The sequence below is a fragment of the Coloeus monedula genome, assembly GCF_965178545.1.
Source record: "Coloeus monedula genome assembly, chromosome: 17".
In the NCBI taxonomy this organism is placed as follows: Eukaryota; Metazoa; Chordata; class Aves; order Passeriformes; family Corvidae; genus Coloeus; species Coloeus monedula.
The window spans coordinates 8,068,112-8,092,169 of NC_138797.1; the positions used below are offsets into that span (position 1 = coordinate 8,068,112).

At 59.0% G+C, this 24,058-nt stretch overlaps 2 protein-coding genes across 2 annotated transcripts; one reads left to right on the forward strand and one right to left on the reverse strand.

Annotated features, from left to right (window-relative positions):
* Positions 1–1,339: 1,339 nt before the first annotated feature.
* LOC309579586 (uncharacterized protein C20orf204) lies at positions 1,340–4,467 on the forward strand (the record flags this gene model as incomplete). Its single annotated transcript, XM_082292992.1, has 5 exons — positions 1,340–1,345; positions 2,749–2,883; positions 3,113–3,175; positions 3,281–3,433; positions 4,309–4,467. The coding sequence occupies 5 exons, from the start codon at positions 1,340–1,342 to the stop codon at positions 4,465–4,467; spliced, it is 516 nt and encodes a 171-aa protein (XP_082149118.1).
* A 5,749-nt stretch (positions 4,468–10,216) lies between these two features.
* On the reverse strand, positions 10,217–19,628 carry LOC309579587 (ammonium transporter Rh type B-like; the record flags this gene model as incomplete). Its single annotated transcript, XM_082292993.1, has 3 exons — positions 10,217–11,612; positions 18,152–18,256; positions 19,444–19,628. 3 exons carry the CDS (start codon positions 19,626–19,628, stop codon positions 10,217–10,219), a joined length of 1,686 nt encoding a protein of 561 aa, XP_082149119.1.
* Between the last annotated feature and the right edge of the window lie 4,430 nt (positions 19,629–24,058).

A 24,058-nucleotide genomic window follows, 5' to 3' on the forward strand; every position in this document is an offset into this window, starting at 1 on the left:
TCTCCTGGAATGAGGCTTGGACTGACCGCGAGAGGGGCCGGTCCGCCCGGCAAGGGGCTCGGACTGGTCGGCATGGGGCCGGAGCAGCTGGGAAAGGGCTTGCAGCAGCTGGAATGGGGCTGGGCTGGGTCCAAATGGGGCTTGGATCCTTAGGAGGGTCGCGATGGGACGGAGCTCCGTGGGGAAGGGGCTCTGGTCTGGCTGGGGAGGTTGGTCCAGCTGGGATCAGGCTGCTGTGTCTGGGATGAGGCTTAGACCTGGCTGGAATGGGGTTTGGATGTGGCTGAGGGAGAGAACGGAGGGTCTGTCCCTGCCTTGGGGCTCTGGGTGGTGGCAGGGCCCCTTTGGGTAGGGGGGAGTCGGGGACACAGTCCATCTGGCTGGAAGGACCTGGTGACCCCGGTGGGCCCAGGCTGGCAGGAGGAACTGCCCCTTGCTGCCCCGCTGGCTGGGACTGGCAGGAGTGCCACCAGGAGCTGCTCTATCAACAGTGGTGATTCCCCTTATCTCCTTGTATTTGCTGGAGGATTAGAGTGAGGATGAGATTAGCTGTGCCTGTCCTGTACCCGCGCTTCTCCAGGCTGCTCCTTCACTACCAGCTCTCCCCTAGGAAGGGACGTGCCACCTGCCTGTAGCTTGTTGCTGTGGGATAGGGACAAGGGGAGAAGGAATAACCCTAAATCAGCTGCTGAACTTGTTCTCCGTCCTGAAGGGGGAGAAGTCAGGAGCAGGATTTGCCACCTCGGTCTCTCCCTGCATCCCTCGCTTGTCACTGCTGCTTCTCTGCTTTCCATGGTGGGGGTGGGAAGCACCTACTGCACCCGCTGAGCTCCTGCCCTGGCTGTTCCCTGGACTACTCTGCACTTCCTCCCGGGCTGAGCACTGAGCCCAAGCTTGGCTGTCTTGGAATGCTGGAAATAGTGTGCTTTCTCCTGGAAGTGGGTCCCAGTTGTTTAATAAACCACTTCAGGGAAGTAATTCCCATTTTCATGGTAAAATTGCATGGCCTTGCCTTCCTGGCAGAGGAGGCTTCTGGAGAGTAACCCTTAGACTTTGGTCAGGGTGTCCTCATGGAAGCAGTGCTCTCCTTTGATGTCCCTGGGGATTGTACCATCGGCTCTCTGCTGAATCACCTCTGGGGCAAGATCTCTCAGTGGTTTGCAGGGAGCAAAGCCAGCTGCACAAGGAGGCTCTTCCCTGCCCTTCCCAGCTCCCAGATAGAGCTCAGCACAGCTCTGCTGGAAGATGGGTGGTGATTAAGGAAGCTGAAGAGCCCAGTGGGATTTCTACTGGTTATACAAGGATTTGCTCATATCCTTGCACGTGCCTGTGCTCCGAGATGACGGTTGTGTCCTTGTGTTCCCAGAATTGTGCACTGTTGGATTTTGCATCATGTTAAGCCTCCATCACTCCCGTTGAGCTGCAGGAGCTCAACGGGAGTTTGAAAAGGTTTCCTCACCCTTTTGGAGCCAGGTCCAGCTCAACATTGAGTAGGGTGCACAGAGAAGGTGCGGATTTTGCAAACAAACCCCCCAGGTTCTCACCAAAGGGAAGGACAGATGGAGTCTCCCTGGGCTTGGAATTCAATGAGAGAAATTCTTCCTTCTGCCTTCTTGGAGCAAATGCAGGGTGGTGGGGAAGGCAGTGAGGTGGGGAGCAGCAGGCGTGGTCTGCAGGCAGAGCTGCGGCCCCTTCCTCCTCGCTCCTGCTTTGGCTGTGGTGCAGGGGTTGCATAGTTGGAAGCAGCTGAACTACTTTCTGCCTGCCCAGACCTGACACCTGCGGCATGGGGGTTGTTTGGGAGGGGGTTGATTTTGGGGGGACTTTTCCTGAAAATGTGAAATGATAGAAATGCCAGGATGGGGCCCCAGTGCTGTGCCACTGCTGAGACGTGTTGAGTGTTTGGGCTCCTTTCCTGGCACAAGTTTTGAGCTCCCCATCCTCACTCTGCTGTTGCTGAGCTGCTCAAATATCCCCAAACCTGGTCACTTGAGCTTGTGCTGGCTTTTCTTCAAAGCCCTGGGACTCATCCCTGCCTCGGAGGGTCCATCCACCCCCTCCCTGTGCCCCTCTGCCAGCTCAGGTGTCAGCACTTGGGGTTCCCCGCTCTGCAGGGGCCAGCACGGGGCTGTTGGGAAGGTTTGGAGCCAGGAGGCTTGGAGGGAGCTGGGATGTGCTGGTGAGAGCAGATGCTTGTGCTGCTTCTGTCTGGCTTGTGGTGAGGATGCCTGAGCCTGGGATGAGCATCCTTTGAGAGTGCTTGGATCTATTTGGGCTGAGGTGTGGATATTGCTGGTGGGGACCAGGCAGCTCCTGCCTCTAGCTCCTCTCCAAGGAGCCTGGCACATCCCTCTCTGCTCCCCTTGAGCTTTGGTGCTTGAGGTTCTCTGGCCTTGAAATGCCACAAATTTGGGATCTGCTGGAACCCTGCTGGGGCAGAGAGCTCAGGGATGAGCCCCATAGACTGACACAGGTCCCTGGCACAGCTCTGTGCTAAGAACCTGGCTGCTGGCACCGGAGAGAGTTGTGTGTGTGCCATGGGCAGCACTGCTGAGCTGGGCTGAAGCTGGAGCAGTTTCCCAAGGTGAGATGGCTCATCTGGAAGGATGTTCTTTGGGAAAGGAGACAGTTGAGGCTCTTCCATCATGTGTTGCATCTTCAGGTCTGATGGAGCTTCTCACTGGGGGTTGAAGGCAGAGCCCAGAACATTCCTTAATCCCCAGCTGACTCTGAGCCCTTCCCTGGCAGATTTTCCCCCGGGTGCTCTCCTGTGCTGTTCTGCTGCTCCTGCTCATGGCTGTGCTGAGCAGAGGCAGGAGGTGCAGCATTGCCAAAATCCTCCGGCAGTACCGCGCTGTCATCTTCCATGAGATCCAGAACCTGGTGAGCCAAGGCAGGGATCTGCCTGGGGGCCCAGCCCTGCCTCTGGGAATGCTGCTGGGCTGGATGCAGCCCTGCTGTGGGATGTGGGGAGGGATGAGCTTGGAGGTTTTAATATGGAACTGGCTGCTTTGCCAACAGTGTTGGGGAGGGGGTTGTTTTCAAATGGGGGATCCTTGCTCCAAGGCACCGATCCTGTGAGGTGCTGGATCTTCTTGCTTTATTTCTCCAGAGGAACCTGACTGGGTCGGTGTACAGGAGCGGGAGGGCTGGGCCCGCTTGTCGTTCGGACAAGGTGAGCACAGAGGGACACAGGGCTGGGGCATCGCGTGGGCTGAGCCCTCAGGGAGCCACGGAGCCTCCCCCACTGCCCGGGGTCCTGTGCTTCTCTCCTCTGCAGGACCAGAAGATCCTGCTGTCCATCTACAACATCAGCATGTCCCTGCGGGAGGTGGGGGCCAGCACCCTGCAGGGCCCTGAGGAGCTGGCAGTCTGGAGGGTGGCCAGGAACACCGAGATCGTGCTCCGGGAGAACTGCAGGAAAATCAGCAAGGTAGGAAGCCCTCTACTTCCCAGCCACCCCAGTGTCTCCCAGTCCCCAGGGCTGTGGGCAGACCTTACCTTGTTTTGTGCTCTCCTGGCTGTCTGTGAGGAGTCTCCAGGCTCTGCCTGCAGCATTCCAGGAGCTGGGGGATGCTGATGGCACATCCATGCCAGGGAGCTTTAGAATAACCAGGGAGGGAAGTTCAGTTGTGGCAGCGTGGGATAGGCTGGGGAGGGGTTTACCACCACCTCCCCAGTGAGTTTTTCCACCTGTGCCACGATGCCATGGCTGATGGGAGCACAGGGCCTTGTCCTGGGGGGATGCTCACGCTGTGGGTGCATTTACCCAGTCCGGCTCTTCCTCCTGGGTGCTCATGAGCAAGAATTGGGATTTCTCTCCAAAGGGCTGGTCTGGGTTCCTTCGGCATCCCTGGGGCTCTGCCGAGGAGGCCCCATCCAGGAGGATCCTGATGGCAGCATCAGCAATTCATTAACCAGCAGGCAAACCCCAGGACAGTGAAGTGCCAGCTCCCAGCTCTGCCTGACCCTGGCACAATGCTGGCACTGTCTTCCCTTCCACTTCTGGGGACATTGGCTGGGGACAACCCTGCCTGGGATCTGCTGGTGTGGAATGGGGCTGCTGCTGCTCTGGAGACCTGATCTGGTGTCCATAGATGTGCTGTGGGGTGCACACTGCCAGCTCAGACAGGGACAGCCATCCGTGGGTCCTCTTGGGGACCTGAGACCATATCCTTACCATGGCCATAGGCAGTTTGGCCACCCCAGCCATGCAGAGCCTGCGCGTGGTGGCTTTTGTCCCCTGACTAACATCTCTGTGATGTGGGGGGGGGAATTCTGCTCCTTCCCTTGCTGCATGGAGTGCAGAGCCCAACACACACGGCCCCGGCACAGCCCCGGCGCGGAGGACCCGGCCGCAGGAGGAAGCAGCTGCGGGAGATCGGCAGGAGGGCGGAGAGGCTGGTGACCTGCTGGGAGAAGCTCAATGTCCTGCACGCACCCCGCCAAGCACCCTGGGACTCGTAGGGACGCCCTCGCCGCACGCCGGGGGATATGCGGCTCCAGCACCGGGGCTGCCAGTGGCTTGTCTGGGGACCTGGGACAAACTCAGCCCTGAGGGCAGAGGGGTTGCTGCCAGCAGGAGCCCAGCTGAATTCATCCTCCTGCTCCAAGCGGTGCCCAGGGGCCGGATCCACCACCCGTGGTTGGGGCTGGCAGGGTGGTTTGCTGTGGGATGGGTGTGACAGAAAGCTGGAACACCAGAAACACTGGGAAGAAGAAGGGGAAGAACTGAAAATAGAAGGTGAGGGGTGGATTCTGCCTTGCTTCTGGCCCTGCTGCACCTGCTGCTCTTTTGGGGACAATGGGTGTGTTTTGGGGCAGAAAGAGGACAAGTGGTGCCATGGCTCTGGGGGCTCTGCTGGAAGTGGGACCACAGTCCATCTGCAAGGCTCTGAGGGTGTTTGGGCTGTGGATGGGGACAGGTGTCCCTGAGGCACTGCTGGGATATGCACCCACAGTGGACAGGGAAGTCAGGGTGCATCACTGGGCACATGGGGAAGCCTGGGGAGTTCCAGTACCCAAAAATCCCAGGCAGGTGCAGGGTCTCGAGGCCAGGCTCAGCCTTGGTGACGGGCAGCACTGTGGAGGGGCCCGGCTGCTTGGCACTGTGGGTGCCCCAGCAGGAAGGGAATGGTGGGGTGTGAGGTGATGTGAGGTGAAGGGCATCCTCCCTTGTCACTGTGCCCTGCCAGCACCCTGTCTGTGGCCTCCACTGCTCTGTTGGGTGGCAAACAGTCTCTGGGAAGCCATAAATAAAACCTCTCCTTCCCTGGAAGTACTTTGGATGCTTTATCTGGTGATCCAGGGGCTCTTGTGGATGGAGCTGGCACAGTGCAGGGTCTGGGCATGGCGCTGGCCCCATGGAAGGCCAGGCAGGAGCCTACAGCAGTGGAGGGCACCATGTCCTCCTGCCTCTGCTCACTGGACTTGCATCCCTGGTGTGTGGGCAGTGGAAGACAGGAGCTGCTTTCTTGGGAGGCCATTTCCCCTGGAGCAACAGCCAGGAGGGCCCGCAGTGTGGCCCTGCCTCAGTTTCCCCAGCCCGGCTCCGCCTGTGTGGATGCTGTCCCAGCACTGAGCGGGGACAGCCCTGCGCGGGGATGGCTCTGGAGGACACGAGATGGCAGCAGTGGGCTGTGAGCGCTGAGCGGAGCCGTGTGTGTTCCCATGGCCACACCAGCATCGCCGGCCCTCGTCCCCGGTCCGGGCAGGGCTGTGGCCAGGGGGGCAATGAGCGCTGCCGGTGAGTGGGACACCCACCCCTGTGCCCTGGAGGAGATGGGGGGCGGCTTTCCCTGGGGGTTTCTGTGTGGTTCAAACATCCGGCTGTGCAGGGGGGATTCAGGGAGGGGAAATCAGGGAATGCTTAGGGGTCGTTGCCCACCCCCTGCGTCTGGGAACTGGGCTGGAAGGAGCTGGAAGGGCCGTACGTCCAGGGGTGGGTGGGAGAGAGCCCTCCCTGCCCTGGGCACGTCGCAGTCTCCAGGTGTGGCAGGGTGCAGGCAGGACCCCTTGATTGGTGGGGCAGGACAGGGACCCTGTTTGGGGGGTGAGAGCAGGGGGGTGCAACCTGGGAATGCTGCTCTTGTGGGGTCCCTAGAAGGTGCTGTCTGCCTGGCATGGGGCAGGTTGGCAGCAGGAGCCATCCAGGGAGCCCCAGCTCGGCACATCCCAATGCCAGCGGCCTCCCGGTGCCGTGCTCCTCCCCAGCTGGCCCCTTAGTGCCTGGGCTTCTTCCTCTCAGCTCCATCCTCCTCCTCAGAAGCGAGCACTACCCTTTCTGCTGCCTCCACAAGAGGTTTTGCACTGGTTTAATTCCTAGTTTTTTTCTTATTCCCCCTCCCTTATCCCAACCACCGTCCCTCCACAGCCTGCTGGCATCCCAAAATAGCCCTCTTGATGCTTGATATCCCATGCATGAGGCTGGGGGCCACGGCAGGACCTGATAGCTCCTGCACCAACAGGATTGGGACGGTGGCTTGGGACAGGGTGACTCACAGCCTTTTTCTTTATCAAGGCTGGAGCAAAGTCCCCTCTTCCAGTGACCTGTCAGCACCTTCCCAGATAAACCAGAGCAAAAACCACCTCCCTTTACTACCCTTCCCTCACAGGCAGCTGCTGCCGAGCTGGGAACCTGGTGCGGCAGTGGGAATGAGTGCATGGAAAGGAAGGAAAGAGTGAAGGAAGAAGCAACCGGGAGGGAGGGGGAAAAACGAGGTCGAAGTGATGGTGGAATCACAGCAAAAACAGCCGGAAAAAGGAAACAGGCCCTGAAAAGTCAAATAAAAATAGCAGCGAGGCGAACCCAAGTGTGCAGCACATGGGAGTGAGCGCATTTCCTTCGAGGGCAGCACCGCACACTCCCGGCTGCTCTGGGGGGGCCGCTCTGATGTGGCTCCAGCCGCTGCCATGGCCCCCCCAGTGCCCCCGTGCTGTGCCAGGCACTTGGCAGCAGCTCAGCGCCCAGCCAGCCCCCGCCTCGCCCGGGGTCCCTGCGTGCTCTTGTGCAAGCCCCTGCACACTGGGGCTGCGGGGACGTGGCAAAGGCTGCACACGGGTGTTAGAGCTGAAGGGGTGCAGGGCCGTGCCCGCACCCCCGCCTTGTGCCCTGTGCCGCCGGCGTCGCTTTGCCAGATGCATCCGAGCGCTGTGCGAGCAGCACAATCTCGGCTTCCTCCCCTCCCCGCTTGTTTTGCAATCACAGCAGGGTCCCGCTGGGAGATGGGGGTTGGTGGAGGGGCTGCGGGGACAGGGATATGGGCGAGGATGGGGGGTGGTGCTCCTTGCCAGGACCAGTGGGCTGCATCCCAGCCCAGCTTGGGGCTGAGCTTGGAGGCAGCAGCAGAATCCAGGGGCATTGTCTGGGGGACAGTGCCGGGGGATCAGAGTGGGGTACTACTGTGCCTGAGGCCCATAGAGGGGTGCAATGCCCTGGTGCATTACAACAGGGTACCGTGCCCAGGGACTGCACTTGGGGAGCTTTGCCAGAGGTCCACACTGGGGGAACATGCCTGGGGACCATCCTGGGGGACGGGGGCTTCTGTGATTCCACAGAGGAACATTTCAGCCCTCCTCACCACCACTGTCCCACTGAAAGGCAGCTGTCCCCGAGCCATCACTATCTTGGGGTGCCAGCAGTCCCCTTGGCTCCAGGGGACCCTTGCCCACATAAGCCCTCTGCTTCAATCCTCACTCCCTTTGCAGTGGTCCTGGCAGTCCTGGCACATGCAGGCTGTGTCTGTTGGAGAAGAGCAGCGTTTTGTTCTTTCCCATCTCCCTGAAGCTTCATGAAGCTGCTGAAAGCCCAGATTTACAGTGTGATAAACGCTGGAGGCTCTGTGAAATATCTGACTGCTCCATCCTTTGGAGAGTGACTGGTTTGGAGGAGCGGGGAGCACTGGGCAGCACACCCAGAGGCAGAACAGCGGGTCCCAGGCAAGAGGGATGGCCGGGACTGGGGCTGATGGAGCCGAGCCACGACCCAGGTGGGTCCCAGCACCCCTGGCCATGGGTCACAGGGCGCCTGAGCCCCTCTGGGCAGTGGGAAAACGCTGAACTCCCATCATTTCTAGGGCCTCTTGCTGGTTTTGGAGCATCTGCCGACCAGATTGTGCCGCGGCGTGCCGGGGTGCCCGTGCCAGGACATGCCAGCCGGGAGGAGGGGTGTGCCCGGGCCCAGCTCCGGGTGCGCTCCCTTCCTGCGCCCTCATCGCTCGCTCCCCTACTGCGTGCCGCGGGCTGCTCAGCGGGAGCCTGCGTCCTCATCCTCACTGGGAAGGGCTGGGAGATGCTGGAAAGTGGCTCTGCCTGCTCCACTGTCTCCGACAGCAAGAGGTTCGCAGCCTCGGGGCTGTGCCTGCATGTGGGTGTGAGTGAGTGCTGGGATGTGTGGGCATGGATGTGTCCGTGCGTCACATGTGTGTGTGTGTGTGTACCTGTGTGAGTGTACCTGTGTCTCTGGGCACATGCCTGGGGTGTTCCGAGTGTGTGCAGGGCTGTGCACACACGTGTGTGTGATTCCAGGTGTGCACACGCCTGTGCCTGTGGCTCCTCTCCACGGCTGCTTCCCGACGGGATGGCTGCAGCCCCTGGTGCCGCTGTCCCCGTGCCCCGTTCTCCCCGTGCCGGGGCTGGCATTGGAGCCAGCAGGCCTCGACACGGGGGCAGCCACCGAGCCTGGGGTGACGGCTCTCACGGGGGCTGGGTGCTGCCGACCCGGCCCCGGTGTTATCGCGGCTCCCCGGGCGGGTGCCGGCTCTGGCGTGTGCCCTCACCCAGCAGTGGGGAGGGGCCCCGCCGGTCCCCGCTCCGATGGCTCCACACTGTCACGGGGCACATCCACACCGACCTGCCGAGAAGCTGGGGGGCTTTTGGGGCTCGGCTGGGGAAGGGGGAACCAAGCTGCCTCCCACCCCCATGGCCCCTGGCCCCACTGCTCGGCCCGCAGCATCCTGCGCCGGGGCCCATTGTTCGGCCGCGCCGGGCTGCGGGGCAGGATTTCTTTGTCAGAGCTCGGCAATATTTTATTCTAACAATTAACCAAACACGCCCGGGCCTCCAAGCCTGTTTGTGATTATTGGAGGGCGAATTCCCCAGCCTCTCTCCCTCTTGGTGTTGGCTCCGCCTGGGGCTGCACCGGGTGGAAGGGATCCAGCCCCTCTCCCACCCGCTCAGGGTTGGGGACCCCCAACCGCGCCGGCAGCCCCCCACTCCTGCAGCCAGCGCTGGGGGGCTCGGTGGCCTCGACCCCCTCGGGAGCCCGCGAGCATTGCCCGCATTGTCTCGGCAGCAGCGGGATCCGAGGGGGCGCAGGGGCAGCGGTGATTCATGGCAGGGGGGATGTGAATCACAGCCCTCGCTCTCCGGGCAGGATGCGGCCCCGCGCTCCCAGCTTGCCGCATGCCAGCCATGGACCGCAGGCTTTGTCCTCCGCAGGGTGGAAGCGGCTCGCTGCCCGTGGTGGGATGGGATGGGGCCGCTGCTCTTCCTGGGATGCTGGCGCAGTTTTCCCAGCTCCAGCTTCGGGGTGGGACGAGGGTGCTGTGGGCTGAGTGCCTCCTGCATCCTGGCTCTCTCCGAGGCTCCTCGCCGTGCTTGGGCTTCATCCTCATTGCTGCACCAGTGGTAAAAGAGCTGGGGCTTCCCTTTACAAACTCTCCTGAAGGGTGAACTGCCCAGCTCAGGTTATCAAGTTCCTGTAAAGTCCTTTGCTTGAGGCCATCTCCCTGATGCTGCAGTTCCACACTCCGAGCAGTGGATGCTGAGTTCCTTTCCTGTAGCTGTGGCCTGAGCTGGCAGCCCCCTCCAGGTGTTGCTCGTTGTGGGCAGGGGAATCTGGAGCTGAGGGTCGGGATGGTCACTGAGGATGATGCTGCTCACTGAGAGCAAAGCAGCCGGAGCCGGTGCCCTGCAGAGCAGCCATCTGGGTTCGTCGGGGGCTGTTAACCATCCCGGGGGAGACAACCTGAGGTTGTTTCTCTGCTGCCGGGAATGAACGGATGCTGGGAGACACTGGGGTACATGAGGAGGTTTGCAGCTGCAGGGTGGGAGGACGGAGAGGGGACCAGTGCTGTGGTGCTGGCCCAGCTTCTCCAGCATCCTCGACAGCCAGAGCCAGGCCTGGCGCAGGAGTGAGTGCAGATAACATCTGCTGCCTGCTGATCCTGCCGGTGACATTGCCTGGCCCTCCCTGCAGCTGCATGCACGCCACTGCCTAAACCTGCTCCTTCAGAGCCAGGGCTCCTTCCTCAGCTCTGCTGTCTGGCCCCGGGCTCTCAGCCTGATCCTGGATCTTAAAATACAGCGAGTCATCGAAGCAGAGCCGCTCGGGCGGCCGGGCCAGGCAGGGCAGCCGGAGGGCGGCACCGGTGAGCAGCCCGGCGAGCAGCGAGGCACCGACGGCCACCGCCAGCCCCGCTGCCTGGCACAGCGCCTGCCCGCCCCCCCCGCGGCCCCCCCACTGTCCCTCCACCACCTCGCTGGCATTGCCCCCAACGGGGGACAGCTGGAAGGAGTGGGACCCGGAGGTGTCCTTGGACGCCACCAGGACGGCCACGACGCTGGCTGCGGCGCCGAGGATGCCGGGCAAGCCGTGGAGGTTGTGGATGCCGCACTGGTCGTGGAATGTGAGCTTCCTCCCCAGGAGCGGGGTGAGGAACCTGAAGCCGAGGACACACACCACGGCCGAGAGGCTGCCGAGGGCAAGAGCGGCCACTGGTAGCATGGACATGTCGGCCACCACGCCAATGGCCACCCCGCCGGCCAGGCTGCCGTTCTGCAGGTGGCCGGGGCTGAGCCTGCCGTCCCTCTCCAGCAGGCTGGAGGCCACAACAGTGGTTATGGCGCTGGCGCTCATGGCCAGGAGGGTGTTCAGGATGGCGCGGTGCTGGGCATTGCCCGGCTGGCAGAGGACAGCCACGAAGCTGGGCCAGAAAACCCAGAGGATGAGTGTCCCCACCAGGGACATGAGGTCAGAGCGGGATGTTGGGGTCTCTTTGGGGTGCAATGGCTGCTGCGTTGCCCTGAACAGAGCCTTGGAGACACCGAGGCCAAAATAGCAGGAGAAGACGTGGATCGTGATGGTGCCACCCACATCCTGGACACCCAGACAGGAGACAATGACCCACTCGCTGGTGAGGTAGACGGGGATTTCACAGATGGCCATGACGAGCAGCTGGCAGGGGCTGGCCCTCCCCAGGATGGCCCCCACAGAGATGAGCACTGTCACAGCAGCAAACTCAGAGATGAGGAGTTTGTGGAGGTCCAGGTGGATCTGGCTGTGGTGGAAGTGGTGGAGCAGGCCCTGCAGCACCAGTGCCCACTGCATGGAGAAGTTGAGCAGGAGGAAGTTGTGGGTGAGGGCACTGAACCCGTAGCGGGGCAGGAAGGTCAGCAGGAGTCCCAGCCCCACCACCAGCATCACCTGGATATCCTGGAAGAAGGGGAAGGTGCTGTAGACCAGGTTGGCCACCAAGTTGGTATCCTCTGCCTGCGCTGAAGCCTCATCATAGGCGACAAAGAGGGCAAAGAAGAGGAGCAGGGCACCCTGGAAAAGCCCCAGGAAGAGGGGCAGGAGGCGACGGGGATGGGTGGAGGGTGGCACAGCCATCCTGGAGTGGGCAGGAGGGGATGGTGGTCAGTGGTCAGCGGGTCACTGGTGTAAGATGACAGCCCAACAGCGCTTCTGGGATGAGCTCTGCTTGCTCCTACATCAGGGGTTTTATGGCCATGGTTAACTTTTAACCAAAGATCTAAGTTTATGTGCCAGAAGAGGAGGGGTTTGCCCCTCCCTTCTTTAAACACAACACCCATAAAATAGCCACATGTTCTTGTTTGACCACTATAAAAGTGGACATGAGGGGCATTATGATTTTGACGGGAAACAAGAAAAACCTGAGGTGGGGCAGACAAGGGAGAAGGAGTTTGGTGAGGAGCTGGCCAGGGATGGCAGTACCATGGCACTCACCCCCATTTAACTTATCCCCATCCAGGAACAGGGACCTCCCTGCTGCAACCCTGAAATGATGCTGGCAGCTCAGACAGCCCCAGCTCCCGGTCTGGCTCTTCCACATCCCTCTCCAGGTTGGCTCTGGCACTGCTGCCACCCCATTCTGTGGGATGATGCACGTTTTCCTCATCCACCGCTTGGATTTTGAGAAGCACCATAAAGCTCCAAGGTCAGGGTTGAAAAGATCCTTTTCTCACAGGTTTGCATTGGCTTAAATGGCTGGAAATTCATTAACAATTAGCGCGCGAGAAAAACAAAGACCAGAGCAGCCAAGCAGCTACCCCGAAGTTTCTGGGTTGCTGCTTAGTGTGACATTTTGCCAGTGAATGTCTGGAAAAAAAAATTTGAAAAAAAATATATGAGAACCACAAGAACAAAAGGCAGAAGGGTTGGTAAATATTTGTTCCAGAGAGGAGATATTTTTGTGCTGTCCCTGATCTCAACACCCCTGCCGCGGGCCCTGGCTCCGCGCCGCTCTTCGTCATTGTTACTGGAGGATGAGGCAGGCGAGGGCGCAAAATGGGAAACAATTGTTGAATAATCTGTGCGAGGCTCCTCTGCCAAACCCTCCCCGGCCATTTTTCAACCCAAAGATGCTGGAAATGAGGGCAACAGAGAGGAGGAGGTGATGCTTTGAAGGCAGTGCCTTTGACAGGTGAGGAGGGGTTGTGTTGCACCCAAGCCATGGCCAATGGCAACAGAGGGGTGGTGGGAGCAGTGGGGGTTTTGGGATGGGAGTCGGGATGCTTTGTCTGCCCCTAACATGTCCCTGCTGCATGGCTGGTGATACTAATGGCAATGGATGCTCCTATGGGGATCCCTCACCCAAGGAAATGTGCGGCTGGGGTCTTCACGGTGCCATTCGGCTCTCTCTGATATCCCTGGGGTGGCTGGGGATGGGATGGAATGGGATGGGATGGGATGGGATGGGATGGGATGGGATGGGATGGGATGGGGTGAGGAGGCAGGATGCCCCTATTGCTCCTGCCTCTGCCCACACAGGGGCACAGCCTGACCTGCCTCCTGTGGCTGGTGCTGGCTCCCAGCTCCACCAGGCAGTGACATGAGGGACAAAGGGACCCAAGCAAAGCCTCCCCCACCCCTTGCTGGTATAAAAAAGGCAAACAAGGGGATTTCAGCCCCCAACTCCTCACCTGTGACTCTTCGCACACCATGCCAACCCATCAAGGGGATTTTCATGGAGCCAGCCTGGTGCAGTGAAACTTCTTTGGTTGACTGTGGGTGAGATACAAGCAGAGATGCCTGGAGCAGGTTGTGCTCCTGGGATGGAGGAGCTGGGCTGCCCTTACAGAGCTGAGGAAGCATTTTGGCTCTGGATCAGCAGGATTTGAGCTCCTCTTGGTGTGGCCAGAGGTGGGTGCTGCCTGTTTGCTCCTCTCCTGCTCCCCACAGCATCTCAGCCTGCCTCTTCCCACTTTGGTCTGTGGTCTTTTAAAGGTGTGGTTAAATCAAATGCTGAAGAGAAAAGCCATGAAACAGGTCTTTTAAGAAACAGAGTGCTTGGAAGATTTCAAGGTTATGGCACAGTGCCTCCTGCAAGGAGGAGGAGGAAGATGCCAGAGGGATGCATCCTCCTGGAGCATCCCAACACTGCCAGATCTGCTGGAGAGGACAAGCAGCGCATGGGGAGATTTGGGATGTAAATGCTCTCCTGGATCTGGCCATCTTCTCTGGCAAGGGGCAGAAGTGTGGGGCACCAGGAGGCTGGGGTCCCTTGTTGGACTCTGCAGGGTCAGGAGATGCTGGGGGGACACACAGGGAAGCTCCTGTGCAGGGCTGGGCTGCCGGACTCGGTGCTTGGGGATGGGGTGTTTGAGGGGGTGGCAGGGCTCGGTCAGTGGGCAAGAGGGAGTTGCAGGCTTAGGAGGATGTCCTTGGACACATGATCTTTTTCCACCTGGAAATATTGCTCTGGCAGCACTTGGGGATTTGGGATGTTTCTCTGGGCTCCTGGGATCCCTGTGACCCACAGCCCCTCACTTCCCTACCAGCAGCACCCTCAGCTCTGCCACATCCACAGGGCCAACCAAAACCACATTCATTTGATGAGCTGTTGGGTACCACCACCCCCTTCCCTTGGGAAAAGTCCATCCTGTGAGCCTTTCCACTTCCCAAACCAGATGAGGCACAAAAAGCAGTGATGCCCAAGTGCTCCCCAGGCTGAAGACCCCACAGCTGAGAGGGGGGAAACTCCGCTGGGACGCAGATTAAAAAATAACCTTTATGGCACCCATAAAAGAAGGTTGAAATTCCAAGAGGTCGCTGGAAAGGTGAAAGTCCCCCCCCAGCTGAAGGCAGCAAATGATTAACCCTACAGTGCAGGGTGCACCATCGGGATGCCACGGTCCCTGTGGGGAGAAGGCCCAATCCCTCCAGTAACATTTTCCAGGCACACCGAGTTTTCTCTTGGCACCAAAGGAGAAGAGATGGAGGAAGCATCTGGCAAGGGCCTGGGCAGTGGGGAGGGAGGGGAGCATTGAATTCCACCCCCCACATCCCCCCCTTCACTGGGGGAGGGCAGTTGTTTTATGGCAGGAGGACTGGGGAACCATTTTAGCAGGATCCACGCTGGGACTGCTGGAGGAGTTACCCGCTGAGGGCTGGATACAAAGAAAAGCTGAATTAACCGAGGGTCATATAAGGCAACAGGATCTGACAGATCCGAGCCAATATATGCTGGCAGCAGCCAGTCCATGGCACTGTGAGAAACACTCCTGCAAATTTAACAAATCCCCATGGTCTAGAAAGTCATGTACAAGAAATTACTAATGAAGGGATCTAGTCATATCTGGATTTCCAGACGTTGGTCATGCTCCCACCGCGTTCTGCAGGCCATATAAGTACATGGATCTGAATCCTGAGTGCTGGAGACCGGGAGGATTGTTACGATCATCTTGCCTGACCTCCTGCGTCAGACGAGGGCTCCCGGCGAGGAGGGGATACCAGGCGCTGGCGGCTGGATTCTGCGGCTGTGCCGGGCTGGGGATGGATGGATGGAGAGAGAAACCTGAAGCAGAGCAAGGTTTGGGAATGCTGCTGTGGCAATGGAGTAGCTGGGTGCTCCCATCAGTCAGTGGTGATGCTCTGGCACCCAGGTGGGTGCTGGAGACCCACTGCTGGGCAGGAGGGAGCAGGAGCTCCAGATTCATCCCTGCAGGGCAGCACCCTGTGATGGGAAGAGACTGCTGACAACACCCCCAACCTTGGAATCACTCTTCAACCGGCTGCTCCCTCCAGCCTGGAGCACCCCAAAATTCCCCCTTCCCTAAAGACCCTGCCAGAAAGCCGGGCTACCTGCACAGCTAGGACTCAGTTCCATCCCCTCCGTAGGTCCTACACAACCGCCCTCCTGCTGCCTTAATGAGCCGGGAGCGATCACCGGGAATGTTTTCTGAGCTCCGGACCAGCTGTGACCCCGCGAGCCCCGGTGCCGGCTGTCAGGCGGCGGGCAGGGGGCCAGCCCCCTCCTCCCCAGCCCCTCGCAGCCGGGTCCTGCCGGGTGGGGGGGACACAAAGCCGAACAGACGTCACCCCGGCATCACGCGGTCCGAGTGGCCTTCTCCATCTTGTTAGCACATTGTGTAACACAACATGTGGAGGCGCTGGGACCGCACACGCATGAACTCCCCGACAGCCCAACCGGGGGGAAAAGAGGGAGGGGAAAAAAAAAAAAAAAAAAGAAAAACCCAAGAAAAAAAAAAAAAAAAAAAAAAGGAAGCAATTTAAGCTTTGAATCTTTCTCTTTAAAATGTTCTCATGGCTTCATTAGAATTTGCAGCCACAGAGGCTTTGAAGAGCATGGTATAAGGAGTGAAACATCTGGAAAAATTAGGATTAATGAAAACATAATTCCCAAGACTAAAGGAAAGATTAAGCCTGCGTTACCACTTGTGTGTTCCACAGCTTTTCCCCAGCTCGTAACGCTGAACTTATTAAATCGCCCTGAGCTGAGTTTTCCTTTTCTCTCTCCCTCCCCTATGGAGCCCAATGGAAGTGGCTGATGCCAAATGTAAGGATAACCAACTGTGCTGGCCAGCGCTGGCGTGAGCGCACCAGACCCTGGGCCCAGGTGGGCACCCACTTCCCGGCAGAGCTGCGAGGGGTCCCTGGGCAGGGGTGGGGAGTCCCGTGGGTTCTGGGGTGGTCTGCACTGGGCTGGTGGGTGCTGTACCCCGTTGGGGCTGCACCTGCTCCTGCCTGGGGTCCTGAGCAGGATGGGGACTGAGCAGCTCGTGGGATGGGTGATGCTGGGGAATTAAAGATAAATTAATTAATGCCCTGCTCTGCTGCTGGATGCTTGGCCGGGGTGAGACTGAAGTGGCCCTGAGGTGCTGGTGTCTCTGGGTGGTGTTTCTGTGAGAGCAAGGGTAGCCCTGGTTATACGCTATGCTGTGCCATGCCACACCACTCCATACTGTGCTGTGTCGTGCCATACCATGCTGTGCCACACAATTCCATGCTGTGCCATGCTGTGCCGTGCCTTGCTCTGGCACCACCCCTGCTCCAGGATCTGGGCTGTGACCAGGGGCTTGGGACATGCCAGCCACATGCCAGCTGGAAGTGTTTGGCTTTGCCACTGCAGTGCTGGAGGGTACTGGGGGGGTCACACTGGCTGTGCCAGACCCTGTTCAAGCCCCCTGAACAGTGCAGGCCTGGGGTCTTGGGCAGCTCTGAGTGGAGCTCAGCCACACTGAGGGAGCCTCTAGGGAAGTTGCTCTGGGGTGACAGACCCTTTGTCCCTGTAAAATCTCGCAGCAAATCCTTTTTGTTGGGGCAGTGATGCCACCAGCAAGTACCACTGGTGGGTTCCAGCACTGGTTTGGGAGGGTCACATCGGATGTTTGTCCCTGCAGCTTCATCACCACAGAGGCTGATCTGCACAGATGGATGGGTCTCGGGTCGGAGTGTGTCCCTCTCCAGACCAAGAAGCCATGGAATCATAGAGCTTCTTGGGAAGAAGGAAAACAAGGAGAGCTCATTCCATCATGCCCTCATCCACCCCCCCCCCCCCCCCCCCCAGCTGGACACTGCCAGCTCCACACCTAGGCTGGCTGTGCTGAGCAGCCCACCACAGCGACCCCGGCAGCTGGAGCCAGCAAACAGCTGCAGCCCCCTGCAAGGATCGGGATTTTCCGGGATGGGGACAGAGAGCAGCACCTGTTCGGTGAGTCTCTGCTGGGATTTGGGTGGGCTCTTGCCTACTGGGTGCTCCCCACGACATCAGGGTGAGGGAATCAGAAGTTTTCTGCATCCCCTCCTTGCCCGCTGTCCCGGATTATGCCAGGACTGCATCGGGATGGGGCCAAAGGTGTGTTTTGAGCCATGCACGGGAGAACAGGGCTCACTTGCCCCAGGCCTGGTTGAAAAAGGCTGCTTTGCCCCACACACGAAGTGAAGGAGGAGGCAGCGTGCCCAGGCCACTCCCCAAGAATGGGAGGCTCCCAAGGGACTCAACGGGACCCCTCTCTCCCTCCTTCCCACGCTGCTGTCCCGCTCAGCTCCAGCTTGTTTTCCAGAGAGGAAACCGGCAACCTTGCTATTATTTTTTTTTCTAATTTTTTTTTTATATTTTCCTTTTTCTCCCAGTGTGAGCGGCGGGGCCCAGCTGGGGGGCAGCGGTGCCGGGTGCCGGCGGGCGCCAGGTGCCGGCGGGGCGGCGCGGGAGGTGCCCGGCGGCCGCGGGGGGACAAAGCCGACGGCTGCCCGCGGCGCTCGAGGCCGTATTGTGTGAGCGAGGAGGAGATGGATGAAGGTCATATCCTGCCACTCTTCCGATGCCCGGCACCAGGAAAAAGCTGCGCTTTGTAAATATAAAAATAAACAACAAACTCTTCCCCCCATTTACCACCTTCCCCCCACCCCAAAGAAAACAACAACAGCCCCCGCGGCATCGCAGCCACCTGCTCGGGGAAGTGATTTTTCATATAGGCAGGAAACGGGGGTCTAATTAAATCTGGGGTCAAGAACATAAAGGGAGAACGAAGTTTATTTAGGAGTCCTCGAGGAGGGTGGGAGGGGGATGCTCAGCAGGGCTGTGGGGGAACCACAGGACGGTGTTTTGGTGGGGCTGGAGGGGAACCTGGGAGTGTTTTGGCCTCAGGGTGGGTGGCAGGGCATCACCTTCCTTCTGCCTGCGGGTCCAGCGTGCCACAGCGGACAGTGGTGGCAGCTCGGTCCTCACCAGGGCAGGGATGCTCCGGGGGACTCCCCACTCTCCCTGTCCCCCTGCGGGTAGAGAAAGGAGCCCGGGGAGCGTCACGCTCAGACCTACAAGAGTGTCCCCAAGCCTTCAGCGAGATCATATGAGGTTCCTGTTTCACAAGACGGAGGATGGCATTTCCATTGTGCTCGCCGGGGATGTGTTGCAACGGGGCAGCCGCTTCCATTCTTTGTCCTCCTCCCCGCAGAGGAGGAGTCTCAGCCTCTGCCAGGGTCACACCCTGGCCCCCCCCAGCCACCAAATTTGGCTCCACTGGCCGCGGCAGCCCTCCTCGCCTGGTCCCGTCCGCAGGCACCTCCCCACTGCCAGCGCTCTCCGGCTCCAGAGGTGCCTCCTCGCAGCCACCGCACTGGATGCCCTCGGCCGGGGGTCCCCACCAGGTCAGGGACACTCCAGCAAGGTGATACCCACCTCGAGCCGCTCGCAGCGCTGACCCTGGGGTGTTCCAGCTGCCTTCCCCTGGCCGCTGCAGGGCTCCTGCCTAATTTTCACCGCCAATTAGCAAACTGACCCCAGCAAAGCCCAACTGCGGAGCCCTGGGTGATGCCCCGGCCCCTCTCCCATGCCCGCAGCGGGCAGCTTCCAGCTTTTAGGAAGCACTGCAGAGACCTTTGCCTTTGGGTCGGGTGCTCCCAGCCTGGACCCGCTTTCTATTCCCCAGCAGGGGTGTGCCGAATATAAAGTATCACAGCATTGTTATGAAAAATAATTCAAACCCACCAAAAAGGCCAGCAGCAGATGGAAGGGCGAGATCGGAGCAATCCAGGCTGGCTGTAACCCTTCGTGGGCGGGGAAGGCAGGGCATGCAGGGGACCAGCACCCACAGCCCAGCTCTGCCGCTCGTGCTTGCGGGTGTGGAAGGGAAGGTGATGCGCTGAAAGTGTCCCAGTGCAGACTGTGGGTAGGACAGGGAACGGTTTCCCATGGGAAAGGGGGAACTCGTGCCTAGGGGCTCATAAAACAGTGGGGGTTTTGGACAGGCTTTAGGGATGCTGGGATCCCTCATCCTCAAATTCCTGCTGAAGGATGGGACGTGCAACCTGGGCACCACTCAGCCTGCGGGCCGCCCATCCCCACCCTGCAGCAAGGCGTCAGGTCCCTTCTGTGACCACTGATGGGACGCAGGTGCCACCCACCACACTGGATGTGTGTCCCCTCCCTGCCGCCAGCATCCCGCCGCCGAGCCGGGTACCAGGGGTGGCGCTGGGGACGAGGACGCGTCCCCAGCCGCGGGCCTCGCTCCAGCTGGGCGCTGTTTTGTAAGGACTCCTGGGCCTCTGCGGCGCAGAGATAAGCCCAAGAATTCGCCGTCAGTTCCAAATATCCCGTCCGCTTCCTCCCGCCGTCCTCGCCGCCGCTCCAGCCCGCTTGTCTCATTTCCGCAGCAGCGTGCTGGGGAGCGCTTCCTGTTTTCCCCCCGGCCCCGGGGCGGCGGCGGGGGGCTGAGGGGCGCGGGGAGGAAGGGCAGGACAATGGGCGCAGGTCGGGACGGGCAGCTGCCCATCGCCCGGGATGGGGGTTCCTCGGTGGCCCGGGATGGGGCTGGGAGGGAGGGGGAAAGGCGGATGGCAGGTGGCAGCAGCGGGGACGTGGGTCCTGGGCTGAGCTGAGATTGTGGATGGGGTTTCTTTCCTTTCCTTTCATGATTTCATTTTTTTTTTCCTTCAAGGGCTTTGCTGTAAATCAACCCAAGCTCCCTTGAGAGCATCCTCTCTGTGCCGCAGTGGGAGCCCCTGCTCCAGTTGGGCATGAGGACAGGAATGAAGCCGGGTGGAGCACAGCCCTGGGCGGGGGGACCCTGCCCTCTATGGGGCAATGAATCACCCCGCCACAAGTTGCATTTTAGGGTCCCCTCCAGTCAAACCACCCACCACAACCCTCTCCTCCCCAGCCACAGTACGAGAGAGCAGCATCCCCACGGGACTGCCACCTCCCAGGAGCTGTGTCTCGGAGCAGGGGGTTAGGAGGTGGCTCCCCCATCCCAAACTGCAGCTGTGAGAAAAGAGGGGTCCACTTCGGGGCTCTGCTCACTTGGAGCCCAGCAATCTCCTGCCACAGGTAGGACCAGCCAGTGGGCAGCTCTGTGTCCCCCTGTTTTCGGGGCTCCTGCCCCCCGGGCCTGGGCTGAGTGTGAGTGTTTACTTGGTGTCTTTCTCACCGCTCGCAGCGTGGCAGGAGTTATTCAAAGGCGGGCGGAAGCAAGCGCAGCAACTGAAACAACAATGAAAAGGAAACAGAGCTCGAAAAATTCTCCGTTCATAAATCAACTGAACTGCAGGTGATCCCTGGGCAGGAGCGAGCTGAGGAAGAGACACGGCTCGGCTCAGCATGGCCAGCAGCCAGGCAGGGTTGGGGGAGGCTGGGATTTCCCAGGGTGGTCCCAAGTGATGCTGGGGTCCGTGTCCATGTCCCTGGGGCTGCACATTAGGGCCTTTGAGGCAGGTGAGGTGCAAGCGTTGCTGGGTTTATTTTTATTACAATTTTTTTTATGCATCTAGGTGAGAAAGGTGAAGCTGTGTGAGGTGGAGTGGGTTTGTGGGGTCAGCATTGCATGCATACGCACAGGCATGTGCCTGCTTTCCAGGCCAGAGGAATGCAACAAGCCCAGGGATGTGATGGAGTGCAGGGACCGTACCACAGCCCCTCATGGCCAGCAGAATGGGGGGACATAGTAATTTTGGTGCTTGAGGGGGTGCAGAGCAGCCCCACACTCTTTGTTCCTCTCCACATTTGCTTTTTGGGTTGAAATCCATCACTTTGGAAGCAGAGAAGCCAAAAAGTTGTGGGTGAGCATGGCTCCAGTCTGTGGCTGTGCCATGGGAGATGTTGGGGTTAATGGGAGATGATCCAGGGTTCTCGGCAGCATCAGGTCGTGGCTCCTTGCTGGGATCTCATAAAGGCTTTTTCCTCCTTAGGAAATAGAGCTGCTGGATTGGGACAGGCCTCTCGGTGCTGGCAGCATCGCTGCACAGGCAGGGGATGGGCATGGGTGGAAAAATCTCCCCCTCCTGCCTCCAGTTGTGTCCTGCAGCATCTTGCTCCAGGCAAGACAGGGGCCAGTTTGGACAAACCAAGCTGTCCCCTCCTAGCTGTCCCCTCTGCCAGCTCCTGTAAGCTGAGACCCAGTCCTGGGGACACCAAAAGGAACTTGTGCCTTTGGGACCAGTGGATGGCCCAAAGACCAGGCTGGTGGCAGTGGGCTGACCTTACAGCAGAGGAAATGATCCAGTCATGTTCCCTGCACTGGGAAAGCCAGGAGAGATTGCATGTCCCCCTCTGCTGCTATCCGTCCTCCCTCCTGTGATTTCCCTGTCATCTTGTCTTTTGGCAGAGCTGGAAAACTGGGAGACCACCATAAATAAATCCTGTGTCTTTAAGCCATTTTGTACAGTACAAGAAAATGCACTCGTTGAATTACAGCTTTTTAATCAAATACATGTAACCATGTCACTTAAAGTACTCGCGAAAAGCAAGGGAAAAAAAACCCCAACACAATTGGAAGAGCACGATATTAAAACCAGCTGCCTGCTTACCCCCACCACAGTTAATAGTTTTTGAATGTTCTGAATGAGAGAGAAACCAGAGCCAAGCTCCACTTTCATGTCCATCTTTCTGATCAAACCCTGTCAGACGGGGGGAGCTGGGCAGCCTGGCACAGAGGTGGGGGATGTGGGAGAGCTGCACTCCCTTCTCCTGCCGCTTTGCCCATCCCTTTGGGCATTCTCCCCATGGCGATGGGATGTGGGAGTCCACGGTCTTCCTGCAGGCAAAGCAGTGCTGCCTGACCAGGACCCAGCCTGGAGATGGGAGCACAGGTTGCCCAAGCTATGTGGAGGTGAGGGATGCTGCTCTGGGACATCACCACCATGTTTTGTGTCCCCTCCTGACCAAATTCAACCCAATTCTACCTCTTTATGCTTCTTCCTGTAAGTTGGCATCACCGCTGGTTCCCCTGAGGCGCTGCAGTCCCGGCAGCATCCCCTCCTCTGAGCATGTCAGTGTGGTGTCACATCCCTGTGCCCTGTTCCCTTGGGACACACATGCCAAGACCACCTCAACGTCTGCCTCTGGCCTCGCTGGCCACCGACCCCCCTCCCAGCACAGCCTGCCAACCACCCGAGCTGTGTAGTTCCCCCACAATGTGGACCAATGCTCATTAAGCATGAGGCAGAGACCACCAAATATGTCAAAACACACTTAAAATTTATTGTTTCATACCATAAGTTTGAGTCTCTTGAACGCCGGCCAGTGTTTCTCCCTCTCCGCGATGGGGCCTATCTGCTGTCACTGACGCTTCGCATACATGTATAGCCCGCTTGCTTGCTGGCTTTTTTCCCCTCCCCCTTCTTTCTTTAAATGCAAAATACAAACAATTGATGGAAAATGTACATTTGTTCCATATGGGACGGTCGGAGTGTGGAGAGGAGCCAGCAGAGGCATTTTTAGGCAGACTCCTCTCTCCAGCGGATGGCTGGATGGCTTCCCAGAATGGCCCCGCGTGGCCTGGCCTGACTCTCCTGACGAGGTTCAGAGGCTCTGTGACACTCCCATGTTGGTGGGGGGCACGTGATTCAGTTCCCTGAAGGGATCAACCCTCCTGGGCTGCTGAGCACAGGAGGAGGGAGATCTTTCAACCAAAACCACTGCAACATCCCGGAAGGGTTGAGCTCGGCTGCGCAGGAGGTGGTGGGGAAACTTGCTTTAGGATTTGCTTAGGAAGTTGAGTCAGGCCAGTTGGGTAGTGCGGGGTTAGGTAGGCTCAGCTGAGTTGGTTGGGTTGTGTTGAGTTATGTTGGGATAGGCTGATTGGGTCCTTGGGACACGTTACACTGGATTGAGTTTGGTTAGGCTGGGTTATGTTGGGTTGTGCTGGGCTGTGTTCGGTTGTGTAGGGTTGGGTGGATTGGGTGGGTTGGGTTAGGTCGTGCTCTATCAGTTGTATTGGGTTGTGCTGGGTTGTGTTGGGTTGTGTCGTGTTGGATTGGATTGGGTTAGGTGACCTCTGGAGAACAATCCCAACCCTTCCATGACCCTTTGGCCTCCGGGTACATCACAGCATTGCTGACTCACCTCAGAAGAGAAGCACAAAGAGGTTCTGACAGACATTGTGGGGCTCAGTCAGCTCAGAGCCAGTGAGAAGAAGAAGCCCCCAAACTCCCCCATGTCTCACACAATGAAAGCCCAACCTGCCTCCTTCACAGGGACCTGTCCTCCTCACAGGGACCCTAGCACGGTGCTGGGTGAGCAGATGTTGGTGTGGGGCCTGGGCCTGGGGGGGCAGAGGCTTGTGGTGGCCCTAAGGCAGGGGGAGGAATGCGAGGGTTGGTGGGGGCAATGCTGGAAGCTGAGGGGACACAACCAAAGATCCACGAGGGATGTAGAGGCTGAACTTAGCAGCAAGAAAAAAGCTAAAGAGTTTCAGGCTGTGCAAATTTCCCAGGGCACATTAAGGACTCCTTGCTGGCTTATTTTCTTTTCTTTTGCAAAACCTGTAACATTTATGATACCCCAACTCCTGTTCCCTGCAGGCAGCTGCCCTCCTCTGCCTGCAGAGAATTCCCGCTGCTGGGAGCAGAGCTGGGGAGGGCGCTCAGCAGCCCGGCAGCTCTGGGCATGGCGCAGAGGAAGCGGGGCCTTTCCTGTCTGCAAGGAGCACTGAGATTTCCAAACATTTCCTTTCCCAAACTGAGCTGCAAAGAAGAAAGTTGGGGAAGGCTTGGGAACTTTGCTTCTGCTTGACCAGGAAAAGTTGTTCTGGGAACATTTGAAACCTTTCTTTGCATTTCAACCTTTTCCCTTCAGTTAAC